The sequence below is a fragment of the Takifugu flavidus genome, chromosome 11 (assembly GCF_003711565.1).
Source record: "Takifugu flavidus isolate HTHZ2018 chromosome 11, ASM371156v2, whole genome shotgun sequence".
Lineage (NCBI taxonomy): Eukaryota > Metazoa > Chordata > Actinopteri > Tetraodontiformes > Tetraodontidae > Takifugu > Takifugu flavidus.
The window spans coordinates 1,816,443-1,832,267 of NC_079530.1; the positions used below are offsets into that span (position 1 = coordinate 1,816,443).

The window sequence follows — 15,825 nt, forward strand, 5'->3', positions numbered from 1 at the left end:
GGGTGTCCCCTCCAAGGACCGATTACCGTGGAAATCAATAGCGACAGGACAGTCGTCCTCTGGACAGTCGTCCTCTGGACAGTCGTCTGTCCGCACGCAGACAGCGGACGCGTGTCGGTGATGGGATCGGACCAGTCTAGGAGATGACCTACTGGGAAAGCAGGCGGTCCCTCTGACGTCCAGTCCTGGACGGTTCACTGTAGCTACACGGGCTAGATGGACAAACATCAACTCGTAAACAGGAAGTGGAGACTAAGACGGACGCTATTTTAGCAGCGGATGATTGTGCGTCACGGTTTTTGTCTCCTGTTGCATTTTAGGCTCCTTTCAGATACCAGCGTTGCTAAAGACCACAGGATATGACATCACCCATTTAGATGTAATCTAGTTACACTAATAATCATCATCATGTCATTACACTCTTGGTTTCCTGACAGTCGGACGCGACCTCCAGGCCGAGGAAGCTGGGGAGATGTTTATTAGACTGACGGATTTTAGGATTATTGTGACCGCCTGCTTCTTTGGTGGCTGCTTCTGCTTATTTATCTGAGGCCCACTGATGTCTGATGGGGTTTTCAAACCCTTGATGTCTAAATTAGATGCAAATGTCAAAAAAAATATGCTTGGACAGGTCGTCAAAAAAGACTGAAAGAGCAACTGGGTGGCTTCTTAATGGAAAGACAGGACCAGACCAGATCTTAACCCGTTTTATTCAAATCTTAATTGTTTCTAATTGAGGCTAAATTGCAATAATGTCCCCGTCCATGGTGGCGTCCTCCACAGACCGTCGACGGGCATATTAACGTCTGTAGGTGATCTCTGTGTCCGGTACCAGTGGGTGCTCAACTCTTGTCCACGTTCCATGTGCTGTTCTTCAGGACTGTCGCTGGACCACCAGACGGTTTCTGCGGTGTCTCGGGTGCGCCTGTCTGAACGGGAGGAGGAGAGTATGTCCTGTTTCCTCAGGGCCTGTGATGCTGCTCTGTCCTACATGCAGGAGCTGGACAAGGTGAGTCTGTAAATGAACAGGTTGCTAACGTTGTGCCCACCCTCGCTCTGGTCCGATCTACTGGTCTAACCGGGGAGACCTGCGGGGACTGGACCCAAAGTGTTGCTAGAAACTCTGTCAATGTGACTGAAGTGGATTTTTTAGAAGGGCAGTTAAAGCTGAAAACAGTTATTGAGGAGGGAACTCACATTTTTAAAGTCTGTATTTTACTCCAACGCTGAATTCTAAATAAATCCACTGTTACAAGATGACCAGCGAATCCATCCACACTATAATCACAGAACAACATGGTTTAAATCTGAGCCGCCTCGTTTGCTCTTTCCAGACGGTGATGACTCCACACTCCAAAACAGGCAAATCGACCCAGCCCCCCGTGGACATGGAGCTGGGCTACTTCCTGCAGGCCGCGTTACAGAGCGCTTACCTTTGTCTGCTGCAGAGAGGGTGATTCTACAAACTACACAACATGGAGACATGCTAGCAAACGTGACAACGATCTGTCTGAAAGGCTTAAAACATTGACAGCTGATATATTGAGATTTTTCTAGAAAATCATTAGATTTACTCTCATTCGAATGAAACAATTCTTTGAAGAAATGTATGATAATTCTGTGATATTTTAATTTCTGTTAGCACATAAATAACCCAATGTATATCAGATGTAGCCAACGTTACTCAACACAAAAACAACGTAAATAATTCGAATATAAAAGCATAAAAACAAGGTGATCAGAGCGTGACACCAGTGGTGCAATTCAACGTGTGACCGGTAGATGTCAGTGATGTCAAAGACAAACGGTCGTTTAACGTAGAACAAATTAGTAAAACAGGTTTCACTAAATTCTGTAGAGTTTGGAAATAAATATATTGATAAATACATGTTCTTCCCGTCATTAATAATACATCATTTATTATTTATGCAAATGTGAACAGATTTTCAATAATGTTTTATATACAGCATGTCAAAAGCAACAGTTGTGCATTAAATCTGGTGTGTGTGTGTGTGTGTGTGTGTGTGTGTGTGTGTGTGTGTGTGTGTGTTAGTCATCTTGCTCAGGGTGCTCACCAGCTGCGTAGGGTGCTCAGGGTGGTGGAGTCACGAGGGTCTCAGGGCTTCAGGAAGGTGGCCTGACACAAATACACAAATACACACACACACACACACACACACACACACACACACACACACACCACACACACACACACACACACGCACACACACACGCACACGCACACGCACACACACACACACACACGCAGATGGCTAATAATATTTCCATTATTTCCCTCTTTATTTAACATGAACACATGTCAGGTCACACGCTTGATTTCATGATTATTAAATGACAAACAGTTGAATAAAAACGCTTTGTTTTCTCTTGCTAGTCTGCTGCCAGGAAGCTGGCAGAAGTGCTGTTGAGCTCAGTGAGTGAGGACAGCTACTGGCCCCCGCTGGGCCCCCCCCCGTCCGCCTGGCTACACAGAGAGGGTGCTGCAGCCTCCAAAGACGCCATCTACCCCACAGTTAAACCGCCACACCGTTACAGCTCCGACAGGTCTGTCCGGTTTTCCCGTCCCGTGTTTTTCTAGTGTCCTCAGAGTGGCATGCATGTACCCAGCAGGGGCCTCCCCAGGGGGGGTCAGGGTGCTGTGTGGGTTCAGGCCTTCTCCTGGTCTATCTTGAGGTTAACCCTCAGGTAAACAGCAAATATCAACAACGTCCCGACTCTCTCGCTGCCTCGAAGGGGCCAACCGAGGGGGGGGAACGTTTCTCGAGGCTGGTCGCTATCCAGGTGCAGGTGAACTGGAGGACAGAGTAGGTCCAGCCCCTCAGCCTGTCAGGGACCCCCCCAGACCAGAATGGATTTAATTGATCAATGATAGCGGATGCGGTAGATGCTTTAAACGGAGACAACAGATTTAGGAAACACAGTTCAAAAAGAATAAAAGTTTATGTGTCCTCATCCTGCTGGTGTGTTCCTACTTCTCACACTAACTTATGGCCCAAGCTCCAGTTGGGCCTTGTGCTCCAGCCCTCCGTTTGCCTGCAGCAGCTCTTCTCCGTCCTCTGAGATTTAATCTCAGTCTCAATCCGTCATCAAACCCCAACACAAGGAAAGTACGATGGCATAAATAAATGCGAAATACTTGACTGTTGTGGGAGGAGCCTCTTAGCGCGGCTTCCTGTTCCAGTCTGACCTGACGGCACAATAAACTGTGTGAACATTCTGTTGCCTTGCTTGTGTTTTCCCACTTTGCAGGGATCCTGCAGCCATAGTTAGTCATCGGTTTATGACTAATCCTGCCCACAGCATCATAAGTGAAGATCTAAATCCATGTCTGACTTCCTAAAGGAGGAGAATAAGAACAGTGACAGCTTCCCTTCAGGAAGATGCTGCTGTTCTCTTTAGTTTCTGTCAGGCTGCCCATCAGGAGGGATGGAGTATGGGAACGGTGTTCCTCTAGTTGCTAGTGTGTGTGTGTGTGTGTGTGTGTGTAAGGAAGAGACATCTGAGATAGTGTTGTGCAGCGATACCTTCACTGAGCCCCGTGTTGTGTTACAGCACCACAGTTAAAATAGAAACTCAACACTCACAGCAATCTATTAAATCTCCCAATGGAAAAGCGTGGAGTGTGTGTGTGTGTGTGTGTTTACATGACTCTTGTTGGTGCTATTTCCTGCTTCCTCAGTTGCTTCTGTCCTCAAGACGTGGTGGAGGAAGCCGTCTTGGTGCTGCTCATCACAGAATCCATGGTGAGGCACTCGCTCACTCCCCCCCGTGGAAAACGCTCCCATCCCTCATTTTTTCCTGACCTCCTGGTTGCTGCGTGTCTGTCCAGTCGAGTGGCGAGGCGGTCATCAGTCGTCTTCCAGACCAAGCGGAAGCTCGCCAGGCCAGCCTGCGGGATGCCACCTCCGTCTATGACCTGCTCACCATCGGCATGGCCAGGAGGGGGCAGTACGCCATGATTTCTGAGGTTCGAACACACCATGTGCGGACGTGAGGGAGCGATGGGAGAGAGATAAGTGTTAGGGACAGCTTTGCCCTTGCTAAACTTTCTGAGCAAAGGGGATTATGGGATGTTCTTTTCCTCCAGCCCCCCTTTGTTTCCTCACCTTTCCCAAGCTGATGTGAACTCCATCCTGGGATCACCTGAGGGTTTGTAGGTGTGTTTGCAAAATGTGCAAAATGATAATGGGCTGATGAACAAATAATAATAATAATAATAATAATAATAATAATAATAATAATAATAATAATAATAACTTGACCAAATCTTGGAGGAGGCAGAGCTGGAGGTCTATACCACAAGCTACCACCAGAGGGCAGCCACAATGCACTAGCGCCATTTCCTTTTATTGCGCTTTATTACTCTCAGATATTCTAGAGCTCTTGGCTAGTTTTTACATTTGAAAATACATTGAAAATGCAAATATCTGACCCAAAGTAGACCATTAAGCACTGGGCTGTGTGTGCTACAATGGCCGATCTCAACTGGTGTGGTTATTATACAAAAAAGATCAAGTTTTAGGTACATTCACCAGGTGTAGTGACAGTGTTTAAAGTTGTATTTGCTGATTTGGTGTCTCAGCCCTATTGATTAAGCAAGGGCTTAAACTCAGGTTTCCCACACATCAGTCACACTCTATTCTGAGCCGAGACTCTCCAACAGTACAGTCTGGTAAATATATTATTCAGAACACTGACCTTTCGCCACCTTATCCTGCATCTCCCTGCATTTTATCTGCATCTTGTGTTGCCTGCACACTTGCACGGTGAATCACGCTCGTCTCCTCCGCATTTCTCATCAGTGTCTGGAACGGGCCATGAAGTTTTCCTTCAACGAGTTCCACCTGTGGCACCAGTTGGGGCTGTCACTCATGGCGGCTGGGAAGGTGAGCTCATTTCTCCTCATATACCAGCCACGCCACGCTCCATGGACACGTCCATCGTTCTGGCGCTCTACGGCTCTGCACGACACCAGAATCGGACCTCCTGTGTGGGTTCTTCCCATGTTCCCGTTAAGGAACTGGTTAAGGCCAACAGTCATCCCAAAATAGCTGCTGTGTTTAAGGAGCTGCATGTAATTTGTGGCCTAAACGGGTGTAACCACACCAACACATTTGTTCTGATAGCAGCTCCTTATGCCTGTATGATGGCGATGTCGTGCACGTGCGTGCGTCAGTCAGTGGGCTACAGTCCTTATCTCCGTTGAGGCCGCCTCCCTCAGCGCCAGCCTGGACTAGGAGGCTCTTCCTGGCTGGTTCCTGCCTCTTCTTCAGAGAACTGGAAGCCATTGTTCCCCCCTCAATGAGTGGCCAGTTCATCCCAGTTTAAACTGGGGTTTATTCAAATGCATTGAGCCTATTTTATATTATTTAAATGTGTTTAAATGTGTTCAGAAGCAGGAAGAGAGGTGAAGAGCAAAGCCACAGATGTGGAACGCCTGTGCTGCGGGTTCTATTCTGTTACTCAGCCATTATTCAATATTTCTACTTTACATCAACACAAATTCAACATCAGTCCCAAATCAGTGGGAATGAAGATGCCATCGGGAGGCAGAGCCCTAACCCTAACCCTAACCTGCGACCTTTGACCCCGACCTTTGACCCAGCAATGGAACACAAGTCACTGTCTTCATGGCCTGAAATCTACATATGTAAATGAGTAGATCTGACCCAACAGGTGTTCAGGTCAGAAGCTACAGGTGTTCAGGTCAGTACCTACAGGTGTTCAGGTCAGTACCTACAGGTGTTCAGGTCAGAACGTACAGGTGTTCAGGTCAGTACCTACAGGTGTTCAGGTCAGTACCTACAGGTGTTTAGGTCAGAAACTACAGGTGTTCAGGTCAGTACCTACAGGTGTTTAGGTCAGAAGCTACAGGTGTTCAGGTCAGTACCTACAGGTGTTCAGGTCAGAACCGACAGGTGTTCAGGTCAGTACCTACAGGTGTTCAGGTCAGAAGCTACAGGTGTTCAGGTCAGAACCGACAGGTGTTTATGTCAGAACCTACAGGTGTTCAGGTCAGTACCTACAGGTGTTCAGGTCAGTACCTACAGGTGTTCAGGTCAGTACCTACAGGTGTTCAGGTCAGAACCTACAGGTGTTCAGGTCAGTACCTACAGGTGTTCAGGTCAGAACGTACAGGTGTTCAGGTCAGTACCTACAGATGTTCAGGTCAGTACCTACAGGTGTTCAGGTCAGTACCTACAGGTGTTTAGGTCAGAAGCTACAGGTGTTCAGGTCAGTACCTACAGGTGTTCAGGTCAGAACCGACAGGTGTTCAGGTCAGTACCTACAGGTGTTCAGGTCAGAAGCTACAGGTGTTCAGGTCAGAACCGACAGGTGTTTATGTCAGAACCTACAGGTGTTCAGGTCAGTACCTACAGGTGTTCAGGTCAGTACCTACAGGTGTTCAGGTCAGTACCTACAGGTGTTCAGGTCAGAACCTACAGGTGTTCAGGTCAGTACCTACAGGTGTTCAGGTCAGAACGTACAGGTGTTCAGGTCAGTACCTACAGATGTTCAGGTCAGTACCTACAGGTGTTCAGGTCAGTACCTACAGGTGTTTAGGTCAGAAGCTACAGGTGTTCAGGTCAGTACCTACAGGTGTTCAGGTCAGAACCGACAGGTGTTCAGGTCAGTACCTACAGGTGTTCAGGTCAGAAGCTACAGGTGTTCAGGTCAGAACCGACAGGTGTTTATGTCAGAACCTACAGGTGTTCAGGTCAGTACCTACAGGTGTTCAGGTCAGTACCTACAGGTGTTCAGGTCAGAACCTACAGGTGTCAGGTCAGTACCTACAGGTGTTCAGGTCAGAACCGACAGGTGTTCAGGTCAGTACCTACAGGTGTTCAGGTCAGAACCTACAGGTGTTCAGGTCAGTACCTACAGGTGTTCAGGTCAGAACTGACAGGTGTTCAGGTCAGTACCTACAGGTGTTTAGGTCTGAAGCTACAGGTGTTCAGGTCAGTACCTACAGGTGTTCAGGTCAGTACCTACAGGTGTTCAGGTCAGAACCTACAGGTGTTCAGGTCAGTACCTACAGGTGTTCAGGTCAGAAGCTACAGGTGTTCAGGTCAGTCAGTACTACAGGTGTTCAGGTCAGAACGTACAGGTGTTCAGGTCAGTACCTACAGGTGTTCAGGTCAGAAGCTACAGGTGTTCAGGTCAGAAGCTACAGGTGTTCAGGTCAGAACTGACAGGTGTTCAGGTCAGTACCTACAGGTGTTCAGGTCAGAACCGACAGGTGTTCAGGTCAGTACCTACAGGTGTTCAGGTCAGTACCTACAGGTGTTCAGGTCAGTACCTACAGTTGTTCAGGTCAGTACCTACAGGTGTTTAGGTCAGAAGCTACAGGTGTTCAGGTCAGTACCTACAGGTGTTCAGGTCAGTACCTACAGGTGTTCAGGTCAGAAGCTACAGGTGTTCAGGTCAGTACCTACAGGTGTTCAGGTCAGAAGCTACAGGTGTTCAGGTCCGAATGTACAGGTATTCAGGTCAGAAGCTACAGGTGTTCAGGTCAGAAGCTACAGGTGTTCAGGTCAGAACTGACAGGTGTTCAGGTCAGTACCTACAGGTGTTCAGGTCAGAAGCTACAGGTGTTCAGGTCAGTACCTACAGGTGTTCAGGTCAGAACGTACAGGTGTTCAGGTCAGTACCTACAGGTGTTCAGGTCAGTACCTACAGGTGTTCAGGTCAGAACGAGTGAATTCTGAGAAAGATTGTAAAACCTCTAATTTAGAACAACTTTTCCATTTGTAGAAATCAACCTGCGCCCTCTGATGAAAAGTGGTGAAACATTTCCTGTTGCCAGCAGGTGGCGCTACGTGTATGCATGAGACATGATACTTTAAAAGCGTCCCAATTAAACGCCGCCTGTGTCTCCAGGTTGCAAAGTCCAAATCTGAAGACGATTCAATAAAACCTGCAGGAGTTTGTTCAAGTAGCCTGAGAATGACAAAAACCGGCCAAAATCACTTTTCACAATATCAAACAATTAAGAATGACTGGAATTGGACTTTTTATAGTGCGTCTTGGGATGTTCTATAGCGCCACCAGATTTAATGCATTTAGGCGAAAACAACACAAACAAATAACACGTACACAGGTGGCGCCGTAGAGCCAATTCCTGCCTACAAAATGTCACAAATTTTTAGCATCTTTAGGCCCAAAAAGGCAACTTATTAAGAAAAATCCATATGAATAAAAACAATTTCTGACACCTGACTGATCACTTGGGTTGGTAGTGCATAAGACTGTGGGGGACTGGGCCCACAGTGCCCTTGAGCAAGGTAACATACCCCCAAAGGCTCAGCGTGCCTGTTCAGAGCGATGTACTCGCGCTGCACATGTTCTTGGTATGTTCACGCCTAATAATCTGTGTGTATTAGACAGTAGGAACGGTTATTTCCCTCTGTGGGACTCATGACGCGAGCTTCTCCTTCAGGAAAGTCATCGAAGAACTCGCAAACCCACTAACCCACATCTGCCTGTCGCTCGGTGCTGCTGCGCCCCCACAGAACGGAGCGCTGGCTGCAACCTGTCATTTACTTCAGTACACTTATTATTGGATAGAAACGGGGGGCGTTCAAGCACGTTTCTGCTAAATGATCAGCAAATTATTGGTGAGAGAGAGACAGAAACATATAGATTGATCTGGGTTGCAGCGTAGATCAATAGAGAGAGCTGGAAATAGGCTGTTCCCTAGAAGGAGAAGTGTCATCTCAGTGTCGTCAGATCCGCTTCTATTTAGGGCAAGTGTGTGTGTGTGTGTGTGTGTGAGAGAGAGAGTAGACCATTAATGACTGGCCTACATGTATTCAGTGTCTCAATAAGCCTGTTTGGTGTGTTGATGTGTGTTTGATACATTTTCAACATGTTTCAGAAATGATCTGTGGCATCTGGTCCTATTCTAACATATCAATGGCCTGTGTGTGTGTGTGTGTGTGTGTGTGTGTGTGTGTGTGTGTGTGTGTGTTGCAGGGGGTGGGTGCTGTGTCCGTATTTAAAGAGTGCACCAGGTTGAGACCAGAAGACCCGTCTCTGCCTCTCTTGGCAGTGAAAATCTGCATTAATCAACTGCATTGGGTAAATCTGCATATTTCCACACCTTTGTGCACGCAGAATACACACTTTCTCACACACACGACAACTCAATACATAGTCGGCTTCAGAGTGGTTGGAATGACGTCCCCATATGAATGTATGCTGAGTCAGCGTATGTCACAGACAGATAGCGTAGCATGCTCAGCCCCGCCCACAGAGGTTTAAAGACGCAAGATGCATGTTGACATCAGATGCGAGTTTTCACGGCACCTTTTGTTCTGGGTCCGGCCTCTTGGCGAGCTACGAAAACCCGCCACGGCAGTGGGACGCTGCGGATGGTGCGTTCATCAGCCATCGGTGATTTGAGGATCCAAGGATTTCTGCAGTTCCAGATGGGAGAAAACCTCTATTCACTATCGTTGTGAATAGACCAAATAGCGATATTTTGGACAGGTCGGCCTGACTTGATTGGCGGGCAGGAACCGGCCTGGTTAATGGCCTCTGAGTGCCTGAGGAGACTACAGATGGTCCACTGGGGAGCTCCTCCCAAGCCATGATTAAGACTTTCGTAGGCTCCTGCTCTGTTGGATTCAGGCCTTGGGAATTGGTGTAAATCAATGTCTTCATCCTCCAGGACCCGTTACCACAGCAGCCACATCAGGGTGGGTATTGTTTTAGGGTTGGGGTTGACCTGTGATGAGCTCGCCTCTCACCTGAAGGCAGCTGGGATAGACTCTAGTTTATCTAGACTAGCCCAAGGTCCACTATGCTGGACGCTGCAGGCAGAGGACTGGTCTCTGCTGTGTCCCCAGACTGTCTGACTTTTGTCACCTGTGCAACATGTGGACTTGAGCTCATTTGTGAAGAGAACAGGGTGCACGCAGACGTACCGTCCTCCAGGAGCTAACGCATGTGGGCTGTAGCTAACGCTAATGCTAAATGTAGTGGTGAGGAGCAACCACACCACTGAGTCGTTCCACAAAGCCGAACACATGATAAATACACACATTTTAACTTTGCTCTGTAGAGATAAGGCATACATCTGAAGCCATTAGGTGCTTTATAGACAGGTTAAAATCTAAAGCGCCTTTTAAAACTGTCTGTGATGGAACATCAGTGTTTTCCCACCTGTCAGTTCCTCTCTGCTCTGAGCCATCTGGCCTCATTAGCTGTCACTGAGCCACGTCAGTTTGGTGCATCCCACACCGGTCGCCAGATTACATCTGTCACGAGCAGATTTCCCCCTTCATTGTCCATAAGTTTCTACATGTTTAAATGCATGAAAACAACATTTAGACGCTCACAATTGTGTCTAACAAAAGGAAGTTTAATCACCTGCTCTGGATCTCTTGAGATAACCTTGGAATCAGCTTCCTAAAATCCAACTCCGCACCTGATTTCTACCTCTTGAAAGTCAAATCCCACAACAGAGGCCAGCATTTCCACATCCTACGGTGTTTTTCCACACCTTTCCCACCTCTCTGGGCCAGTGATTTCAGAAAGAGATTGAAAATGATTCATTAATTAAAGGTAGAAGGGAAAATGTCTAAGGGTTCGGTCGGGACGGGGGCCAGCGCCACCACACTGTGTCGCTGACGTTACAGAAGCGACGCGTCAGGAGCGGTCACAGATCTCGCTGGGACGGGCTGCGAGCGCTGAGGGCGGGAGGGCAAAAGTCGCATCAGCGGTGGTATTTAGTCTGCAGGGAGAAAATGAGAATGGCTGAAATGGATAGAAAGAGAGAAGAGAGAAAGGGGTCAGAGATTAGGAAACAGAAGCAAGCGGAGAGAGCGCATCTGTCAGATGCTGAAGCTGATGGCAGACTGGAGACACTAAGGAGCTTACAGCCTTAATCACAATAGGACTCCACGGCCGTAGCGTTACATAAACGGACCACCGCTATCCACCAGCAGCCACACTGGGAAGGCTGCGCTCTCATCTGAGCATATTGTCTCTTTTCTTTTATGTCCTTCACCCACAGGCCAAAACTTTATTGTCGTGTGGTCGTGTTTTCAGTGTTTATTCAGGGCGCATGGGGTGGGGGGGACCTCTTTCCTCGCGATGTCATTAGAAACTGCAAAGCAGCTTTGGTAAATTCCTGAAAAGCAGGTTTTACAGATGGAGTGATTTTACCCAGCGACCGCGTGATGTTCTCAAGGAGAAAGAAGACAAAAACCAACCTAATCCTCCTTCGATCTGTGTGGAGGAGGCGCGTTTAAATAACTGGATGCAGCCTTTCAACTCACACGGTTCACGGGAGGGACAGGAGGAGGACGGTGTCCTTGCAGGTGACCTGCTAATGCGACGGCACGCTGTCAAAGATATGACCCCCCCCCTCCCGCCCACCTGACCACCATCATCACCGACAGTGGCACACTTTTCCCTACTTTTCCGTCAACAGATGTGGGCATGCGTGCGTGCTTACGTGTGTCCTCCGGCTAACTGCCTTATCCTTGGACCACGTCTCCTCCATCTGTCCTCACTCTCCGTCACAACAGGCTCAATTATCAATGTTTTGTTTGCTGCAGCATTAGAGGTCTACAGGAAGCCCAAATATCTGATTTAACCTTGTTTAAAGGCCCAAAAAGGGTCAAATAAACTCTGAACTTTTAACCATTTAACACAGACGTTGCATCCAAATTGTATGTGAAGTGATGTGTGAGGGTAAATGTTGTGTGAATGTGTGTTCAGCTGGAGGAGGCCTTGACTCTGTCTCAGCGTGTGGCGTCTATGGGGAAAGAAGCTGGAGAATTTCTCCCCCGGGCCTACCTGTCTGTGGGGCTCTGCTACAGTCTGAAGGCCTCTGAGGGTAACCCTCCTCACCCCACAAATACGCCACATATTCCCACAGAGGAAACAAAACTCCGCCCCAACAACAGCTGTATGATCTGCAGGATGCTGCAGCCAAGGCTGATTAAGTTAAACCCACTTTCTTTAAGCTCTTAGAGTTCATAAAACAACTATTTTGTCTACAACTATGTAATAAATGTGGAGCTATACTAGACACACCTTTCTTTTCTCCACAGCTTCTCTGAGGGCTGATCGTAACGAGTTCAACAAAAAATCACTACGGGCTTTGAGCAAGTAGGTTCCGGTTCCTCCCCTCTTCTTCGTGTGTTCCCATTTCTCTATTAACAAATGTGTTGCTACTATAATAGTTATTAAACCACTATCACACAAATAAAATAGCCCCGGTTTGAGAGTTGTTGTACTGTGTTTCACATCATAATTCATGTTGTCATGTGACTGTTTGCGTGACTCTGTTACAGGGCTCAGTCGTTAGATCCCCAAGATGCACAGATTGCCATGTACCTTGCTCTCCAGTTGGCCCTCGTACGCCAGGTAAAGACAATCAAGCAAACAAATGAAGGTGGTTGTGAGTTGAGACCAAAGAACCGTCTCTTAGGTATCAGCAGCCATGGAGCCCCTGCAGATAGCTTTATCTCTCCGTGGGGACGACGTTCACTCCCTGCACCTGCTGACGCTGCTGCTCAGTGCCCAGAAACACCCCCAGCCTGCTCTGGAAACCCTCAACCTGGCCCTCAGCCAGCACCCCAGCAACTTCAAGTAAGGGGGAGCAGTCACACAGTGGCCATTTACTTACATCCATGTTTGTTCATCAACTACAACAATGTAATATTTATACATCATCTTTCATTCAAGTGCTTAGCATTAATGTAAAGTTGGGACATGAAGATCCAATATGCTCCCAACTAGCATTGGACTTGGAGCCTCATCTTGCTGGGCTTAAGGAAGCTATCGTGTCTGCAGGAAAGACTGCAAAAGGCTGCATCCTTAAGTCAGAAGATGAGAGTGTGACATAAACTGATTAAATCTGGGTAGCATAACAGGTAATTACCCTGCTAGCTAACAAATGCATTTTTAAAAGGCTGTTATAGTGTTTGAGACAGATCATGTGCTTCAAGAGCTCTTTAGACATGTTCTTGGGGTCCCGCAGGGCTTTATTGTCGGCCCACTTGTGTTTTATTTGTATGCATTTTCCCAGTATTTTCAGGGCTTTTGTCTTTCCCATTGCCACGCTGACTTGCACCAGGGAAATATGTCAGAATCATGTTTATCTGATCCACCAAAATCCAATCTGACTGTGTCAAACAACACTGACAATACCCAGGCCTGTCCTGTTGTCCCGAATGTAACATCTAAATGTGTCTAGTCATCATTCTGGAGGTTTATAATATTCCATATTTTTCCATTTGGGGTCAGTGTTGGCCTCCACAGTCCCGCCACTTGCAGCTGGAGTTGGAGGGGAAGCAGAGGAGGAAAAATGTGTTGGGGAAAAACAAAAATGCAAGAAAGCTGACGAAACAATCCAGGAAGAGGCGTGATAGAGTCTGACAGGACGACGAAAAAAGAGGATGAGTGGATTCTGGAAAACTCGCGGTTTAGTGCACGCTCCACTGAGCTGCACTGTATGTACAAACACAAGACCAAATCTCCTGCATGTATCCGCATGCACGCACACGCACTTCATAGAAACACTTGACTGCTTTGACCCATTTACAAGCTCTTTTTCATGGCTCAGCCAATCACATCACTATCTGCTCCAGGAATCCCCATCGCCCCGGTAACCATGAGGTCATATGGGTAGAGCTACATCAGATGTTCCAAAACAGTGGACAGTGAATCAGAGATGCAGATACAAACCCAAACTCTCTTTTATTCAGGAGACAAGAGAATCAAATATTTGTAATGGAAGAAACTAGGAACAAATCTGAATATGAAGTCTGGTAATATTTGTAAAAAAGAAACAGGGAGTTTACGCTTTTGTTATATTAATATTAAAACACATCAGCAAATGCTGCAAATGTCCGGAAGCTAAACTGAAGCTAGATTACTTTCATTAACACTCCTGAGGGAACGTTCGGAGTGTGTGTGGGCGCGTATAACCTGTAAGCCAGAAGGCAGAGGTTGAGTATCACATTCAAACATCAAGAGCACCGAGATCCTCCTGACCTGTAACGTGCGCATAAATCAGAACCCAGCTGGGTAAGCCGCTACCCTGTGGACATGTCTCTAACAAACGTCTTAGACGTGACTTGCTTTGGCTGTGTGAGCAGAGATTAAGGCTTGTATATGATGCATATTGCTGGACATGTCGCCGCATTCTCGTAAGTGTGTGGATCTAGTGTGTTCATGCTTGCGTGCACGTACGTGTCTGATCCTATTTGCCACTCTGCCTGCAGCCCACTGTCAGCTCACTGCTCATTTTTATCATCTTCTACATCCTCTTTTGCCATCTTGTATCTTGTTTCCTTCTCATCCCGTATTCCCTCCCATTTTGCTTCTTACTTTTTATCTGTGTGTGTGTGTGTGTGTGTGTGTGTGTGTGTGTGTGTGTGTGTGTTTGAGAGAGACTAATGTAAATCACTCGCCTGTAGGAAACCGCTGAATGAGTAGACTTTAGAGTTTCTCCAGTTTCACCGACTATGCATACAGACACCATATATGACAGCATACATGTCTTTAATGGTCCACAGCAGAGTTGGTCCAAAATGGCCGTGTCAGATTTAAAATAGGTCATGGGGGGTGATGGGCTGATGCCATTGGTGTGTGAAGTGTGCAGGAAAGAGCTGAGCGCTCTTCGCTGCACAGCTCTGGTGGGATGAGCTCTGTCACTGCTGCTGGGCTGGGTGAGATGGTTCGGATGGGGAGGGATGTTGGGGTGGCGTGGTCTCCAAATCAGTGCATAAAGTTGCCAGCTGAGTGTGTCCTGGTCTGTGGTCTGGTCCACTAAAATGCTTCTGCAAGTCTGTTTCAACTCATCCTCGTTGTTCGCCACAACTTGCTCACTAACCATGATGTATAATCCCACTGAGTAGGAGCGGTTCTGGGCAACCGGGGGCATCTCGCAAACTCAAGCAGCTGTGGCAAACCCAGGAGAGATGCGCCAGTCTAGATTCAGTCAGGCAATTTAGCCAATGAGATGAAACCGGGTTCAGATTGTGTGCACTGCATTTGGGGCTACTGCATTAGCGTTAGCCTAAAGGCCATTTAGAGAGGAAGCCATGACGTCAGCATGTTTTTCTCTGTAATTGTAGCCATGCATGTGTCTATTTAACATGCCAAAGACAGACTGGGTATCTCACCCTTTAAAAACATTAAAAAAACAGTATATGGCTGCTGAATTTGGCCTGCAGTGTCAAAAGTAAAAGTATCACAGACTGCTGAGCAGGACATGAAATGTCACTTATCTCATCTACTCTTCATGCGAAAAAGGGAGCGGACTGAACTTCACCTTTGATCTCGTCAGTGACAGTGGCTGAAATAGCAGAAATGAAATCACTTCGGATGGAATGAGAGACGCCAGGAAGGACAGAAGAGGATATGGAGGTGTCTCCTTGCTAGCTGATTCACTGCCCTCATCGTGCCCCGTGAATGACAGCTCTTGACAGCCAAGCAGTGAAGTGACAACAATGGTTCAAGAAAGTCCTGTGTTGGTTTGTTTTTCCACCATTTCATTATTATTTTTTTGCCACTTGAATGCAAACACCTTCATTAACTTCATATTCTACTCTGACCCTGCAAGGATAGCTTAGCCGTGCGCAGCCATTCCCCTCTTCATTGCTCCTTTAAGGCCTTTTATATGCCCAGTCAAATTTAGAGTCAACCAGCTAACATTTCTCTACCAGGAGACCTGAAAAGATATTTAACTTTTCGCATCAAAAAACAAACCAAAGGTGGTAGCCTTTCTACTCGTTCTTTTGACGTCAACGGATGCTCGGATGGATGCTACAGGAATGAACA

At 47.2% G+C, this 15,825-nt stretch overlaps 1 protein-coding gene and 1 long non-coding RNA gene across 9 annotated transcripts in view; one reads left to right on the forward strand and one right to left on the reverse strand.

The window, feature by feature from the left end:
- The window catches only part of ttc7a (tetratricopeptide repeat domain 7A), a 34,754-nt gene that overhangs the window by 3,693 nt on the left and 15,236 nt on the right, over positions 1–15,825 (forward strand). For 4 of the 5 annotated variants that reach the window (XM_057048337.1, XM_057048338.1, XM_057048335.1 and 1 more), the window contains exons 5-16: positions 879–1,009; positions 1,335–1,453; positions 2,054–2,132; positions 2,396–2,565; positions 3,701–3,764; positions 3,851–3,988; positions 4,824–4,907; positions 8,998–9,102; positions 11,752–11,869; positions 12,087–12,144; positions 12,330–12,402; positions 12,467–12,627. In XM_057048337.1, the coding sequence (XP_056904317.1) occupies positions 879–1,009; positions 1,335–1,453; positions 2,054–2,132; positions 2,396–2,565; positions 3,701–3,764; positions 3,851–3,988; positions 4,824–4,907; positions 8,998–9,102; positions 11,752–11,869; positions 12,087–12,144; positions 12,330–12,402; positions 12,467–12,627 (1,300 nt within the window). The remainder of the gene's footprint in view (positions 1–878; positions 1,010–1,334; positions 1,454–2,053; positions 2,133–2,395; positions 2,566–3,700; positions 3,765–3,850; positions 3,989–4,823; positions 4,908–8,997; positions 9,103–11,751; positions 11,870–12,086; positions 12,145–12,329; positions 12,403–12,466; positions 12,628–15,825) is intronic. The other variant, XM_057048336.1, reaches the window with a different exon arrangement.
- Positions 692–4,879, reverse strand: LOC130534316 (uncharacterized). 4 transcript variants are annotated; one of them, XR_008952861.1, is made up of 6 exons: positions 4,720–4,879; positions 3,825–3,983; positions 3,666–3,743; positions 2,076–2,137; positions 1,198–1,278; positions 692–1,000 (listed from the first exon to the last, which is right to left on the reverse strand). It is a non-coding gene; the product is annotated as an uncharacterized LOC130534316 (long non-coding RNA). The 4 variants fall into 4 exon arrangements; XR_008952864.1 differs by having other exon boundaries at positions 692–1,015; XR_008952863.1 differs by having other exon boundaries at positions 692–1,097.